At 47.6% G+C, this 4,951-nt stretch overlaps 1 protein-coding gene across 2 annotated transcripts; it reads left to right on the top strand.

Moving 5' to 3' along the window:
* On the top strand, positions 1-3,424 carry LOC100119183. 2 transcript variants are annotated; one of them, XM_031923262.2, is made up of 4 exons: positions 1-771; positions 1,264-1,477; positions 2,454-2,831; positions 2,915-3,424. In XM_031923262.2, the coding sequence occupies exons 2-4, from the start codon at positions 1,412-1,414 to the stop codon at positions 3,158-3,160; spliced, it is 690 nt and encodes a 229-aa protein (XP_031779122.1). In that variant the 5' UTR covers positions 1-771; positions 1,264-1,411; the 3' UTR covers positions 3,161-3,424. The 2 variants fall into 2 exon arrangements, with proteins under 2 accessions (XP_031779122.1, XP_032452556.1); XM_032596665.1 differs by having other exon boundaries at positions 403-771; positions 2,346-2,831.
* Positions 3,425-4,951: the final 1,527 nt, after the last annotated feature.

Raw genomic sequence — 4,951 nt, 5'->3', positions numbered from 1 at the left:
CGGCACCGAAAAAAGTATCGATCCGCGCAGCCAATCTGTACCTCCATTCACGCGGTCCTCTCTACTCATCGGCAACGCCAGTTCCCTCCTTTTTTCACGCTTTCTCTCTCTCTCTCTCTCTCTCTCTCTCTCTCTCTCTCTCTCTCTCTCTCTCTCTCTCTCTCTCTCTCTCTCTCTCTCTCTCTCTCTCTCTCTCTCTCTCTCTCTCTCTCTCTCTCTCTCTCTCTCTCTCTCTCTCTCTCTCTCTCTCTCTCTCTCTCTCTCTCTCTCTCTCTCTCTCTCTCTCTCTCTCTCGACATTGCCCAGTTCAAAATTCATCAGATTCAAATGTTTGTACACCATTTGCGTTGAACTTTTGTATCGCCTTTTCAACCGCGCGTATAGGTCCACTCCGAACAAGCGCGTCCGGTTAAGTGTAAAAAGTCAATCCTAACCAAAATAACTAGGATACACGCGCGTGTCACGATCATCATGCGGAGATCCAAAAATTCGCTCGTTATCGCCGTCGGCTAGTACACGGAAGCGAGAAAGAAAAGCCAGCGCTGAGATCAGGGGCGCGAGGAAGAAAGCGCGCGCGGATCGATCGATCCCGGTGGCGGCTGGAATTTCGCGAACGAGACTCGAGGCTTTCTCCTCCCGCGCGAAGAAAAGTGAAGGAGGCGGAGAAGAAAGGAAGCCGCGCGGCCAATTAACCGACCTATCGTCGCCGAAATTGAAAAATCTTTCGGGCGGCTTCCCGGGATTGACCGACGTTACGACCGACCCAAACGGGTGAGAATGCAATAATTCAGTGGATGCGGTTCGCGGCCAACCTATTTTTCGTCTTATTTTTCTACTTATCTTCTAATATTTTACGATCACCGATGCAAATAAGCATTATTAGTTTTCTAACCTTTGGGAGAATGCTTTTAATTATTCTGTGGAGCGCAATCAATCATATAAAGCGCTCTAACCTCACGAATTCAGACAACGAAAGACCAATAAATCAATACCGCCGATCCATCATTTTGCCTTAATTACGGGCGCCGAGCTACGTCGGCGCTCACATGATACAGCCCCCTAATATCAGCGCCTCGCCAGAATTTTAATCCGCGATTCACCATGATACATTCATGAATTTCTCTCCCTCCGCGAGTCGCCGCCGTGTTCTTCCTCGGCATAGGGCTCCCCCCTCCCTCCTTCTCTACAGCTACATGATCCATAAAATCCCAGCCTCGGCTCTCGCAGAGCTGTATAGTAATCTGACTCTCCTCCACTTTTCAGCAGTGCGCGAATAGATCGTAACGTCCTTTCCGGATTATCGGGAGAGTGGAGCAGCTCCAGCGACGGGTTCGACGTCGCGCGGCTGGGCGAAGAAAATCCCGCTAGAAGCATTCTGAGGGCTCGAAAGGATCTTTTACTAGAGGGCTCTATGTTTCGGTCGGCTGCACGCGTCCGTAGCACCGGCAGGCTGCGCGTCTCCGATTGGATTTCCAAGGTGGGCTTTACCAAGAGCTTTCTTTTCATACTCCCATTTCGCGCCGCGGTGAAATACGCTCTCGCTGGAACATTGTTTACCCCTAGGCTTCTGAAATTCTTCTCGACAGCGAGTATTTTGCGAGAGGGAAGACGACCGTTCATTTTTAGCGATAACTCCACGTGCCAGCCCGCGTCGCATCTCGTCTTTCTCGTATACCGATGCGCTAACCAGTACAGTCAGCGTACAAGCGCGTGAGGCGGCTTTGCCAAATGGGTCAGCGCAGCCGTCGTCGGGTCTCGCCCTCTGCTCCGCTATTTCTCTTTCTCCGTATAGCAAAGTCTGCGCGAAGGTTACGACCCTGGCCATATCCAAGCGACGGCGGTGGTGTGCATCAGCCGGTTGAACTTACGTAAAAGTGCATGTGAATAAAGCGAGGCGCCGGAGCGTCAGGGGCAGACCTTCAAACCGAATTATACTCGCGTTCGCGCGAGGAGGAATTCGCGCCGTGTCCTCGAATTATGCCCGACATTAACCTTGACGCGGCGCCGAGCTGTGCTCAGCTAAACTAGCATCGCACCGCGGCAACTTAGCATCGCCTGATAACTGCTGCTCATGACTCGACTCGCGGAATGCGTCCCCGATTTTAAGTAGATTAAGTCGAGATACGTTCTTTCTTTTCGCGAGCTCGTGCGCTCCATCGCTTTATTTCTCCGCTGTCAGTTTTCCAGACTTCTTTGAGGAGGGATTTAGCGGCGTCGAAAGTCTGAGAGAGCTGCGGATGAGAGCGTGTGCCAAACAGATTTTGTTTGCCTCTCCGGGGGTCGTTACCTTGATAGGGCGGACGAGAGCGGATCAGGAAGATTGTCAAACCACTTAATTTTTCAAGGAAATGGGCGTCAAGGGCGATAAATTCGTTTTGAGGGCGAAATCGAAATAGGAGCGCGTCGCGTGAGTGTGGAATTAATGAGAGGTCCGGCTGTCCGTCCGCCCGCAGATGCTCTTCCTGTGGTCGAGAGAGCCGGTGCCAGCAGCGGTGGGCGCGAGTCCTCGGGCCGGCCCGTGGTTCGCCTGGTTTGCCACGGCGGTTCTGCTCTGGCGTTGTCGTAGGCGTATAGCCAGAGCCGTGCTCGGCGCGACGGCACCTCTGCGGTTGCTCAAACGCAAGCGCGGCGGTGGCCTCTCGACGAGCGTCGTCGTCTCCAAAGCGCATCATCACCATCACCAGCCCAAGAGCTTGAAACAGCAGCAGTCGCCGATAGCTGTGCAGCAACAGCTGCAGCTGCAGCCCAGGCATCACCATCACAGAAGACACAGAGTGACTTTGCCGAGCGCACCCGACACTCCCGAGGAACATCAGCGCAGTTCTCACTTGGTAAGTTCTAATGGATAATAATTGAGAGATTAAATTTCAGTGGTTACAACAGTACTGGATAAGAAAATGATTTTTCCTCTCAGAAGCACCATCAGAGCAGCAGCAGTCCGAGTGAGCCGCAGAAACCGCAGGCGCAGTGTCGCGAGGTAAACGCGGTGACAAAGTCACGCCTCAGACGACTGCATGCGGGCGACGGGCCGCACATGAACGTAGGTCGCAAGCTCACCATGAGCGCGAGCTGCTACCAGATCAGCCAGCAGCTCTATTGCAGGATGACGAGGAGTGGCTGTGTGTACGGCAGGTATCCTACGAAATCGTCCGTCAAGTAACAGGTGGAACTCGCTCGCTCTGTATTGTTCTTCTTGTCGATGATGTAAGAATGTGCTGCTCGTGAAATCCACTGTGATGGAGGAGCTGTGTAAAATTGTTTTAGTTAGTTTTTAAATCAGGAGTTAACTGGTGGTGAACTGTAAATGTATTTATTGTCAAAAGTTGATATAGATGTTGGTTTACGTAATGAGAAATACAAAATTTCTAGTCAATATCATGCATTAGAGAACCTTGAAGCTCAAAATATAATTTCCACTAGCGAATATTTTATTTTTCCTCGAATTTCCCCAACTTGATTAAACTGTCAAAATACGTTGCGCTATAATTATAAAATGTCAATCAAAGTTCGCATGGTTCGTACACATGACGAATTCCGGCGTGCCATTTTTGCCAAGCTTAACTAAAATGTACATTAAATTATTCAGTATATGATTACTCATGCTCTAGTATATTCAAGCTTTATGGCGCATTAAACCAACATTGCAGTAACTGTCGAAATCACCGTGAAAGACTTTATGAAAACATCTCCATCAATAGAAGTGTAACTGCGTCGTAAATTTAAACAGACATAAAAAGTATGCTACAGTTTGCGGAACTGTATAACTCTCAAGCTTCGCTCCTCGCTAAATCGTCTCGAGTTTCATGAAATGAGACGGCAGTAATCACGGAAAAAAATTTATAAGAGTATACAAATATAAGAGAAAGAAGGATCAAGTGGAAAAACTATCAACTTCCCTCAGTTGCGAAATCAAGCTTTTATTGCAAAAACAAACACAAGGAAGCCTAACGATTCGCAGCACGTCGCCATCGCGTCGTCAACTCCTCAATATTTACTCCTCAAACTGTCTGCTGGCGTATCCTCTCTCTTGCTCTCTCGCTCTCACGCTTGGTCTCTGTATCAAAATAATTTCCTCCCACTTGCAGGAAAGTTCTTAATTGAGTTTGGCCGAGGATCAAGTTTCCAGCGGGCAAGCGAGCGCACTAACGACCGGCGCGCTTGGGCGACGTCTTCTTTTGCGCCGGCTGATCGCACAGCTGACCTCAACCCACTTATATGTATATACGTACTACTCGCGCGTGTCTGCGCAGATATACATGTATATTTTTTAAACAAGTGCAGTCGTAAGATACGAATCCTCGCGTGCGCAAGCTTTGGAAGGTCGCGCTTTTTGGCTCCCCTGCGTCGCCGCCCGCTCGAACATCTTTTTCGGCAGTGGTAATGGATCGATAAGAAAGATTCTTTGAGTCGCGAGTTTCACGGTCTCGGGCGTGTAGTGCAGCATTAAGCGGTGCTCTGTGTTTTATGCAAGGGATGCGATTAACGCTTTTCGGGGCTTCTATAAGAGCTTCCGAAAGCTTTTTGTCTCCTCTTATCTGCGTGGGTGTTCGTGATGTGGAACACTTAATCCTTCGGTCTGCAATGTCACCACTGAGAAGTGTATTTCTTAATTTTTCCAAGCAATCGCCATAACAGAATTATTGTGAAAAAATATAGATATGTTTCGAGATATAAGATCAGATTGATAATTATTTTAATAATCTACACTATGTAATATATTATATGTATTCGTTTTGGAATCAGCTCGGTTATTTATTGAAATCGAAATCGTATTTTAATGCAATATTCTGTGTGAAAATTAACAGAAAAACTAATAATAAATTAAGTTTGTGAATATAAGATTATTCTGTTTAATTAATATTATAACTAGTAATTAAACAATTGGTATCTTCTCTAGTTACAATATTTCAAATAATTAAATTCTTTAAAACTATATGAACTCTATTCGGAA

This window comes from Nasonia vitripennis, chromosome 2 (assembly GCF_009193385.2).
Source record: "Nasonia vitripennis strain AsymCx chromosome 2, Nvit_psr_1.1, whole genome shotgun sequence".
Lineage (NCBI taxonomy): Eukaryota > Metazoa > Arthropoda > Insecta > Hymenoptera > Pteromalidae > Nasonia > Nasonia vitripennis.
Note: the sequence above shows the minus strand (reverse complement) of the source record. Positions and strands in the feature narration are given on the sequence as shown.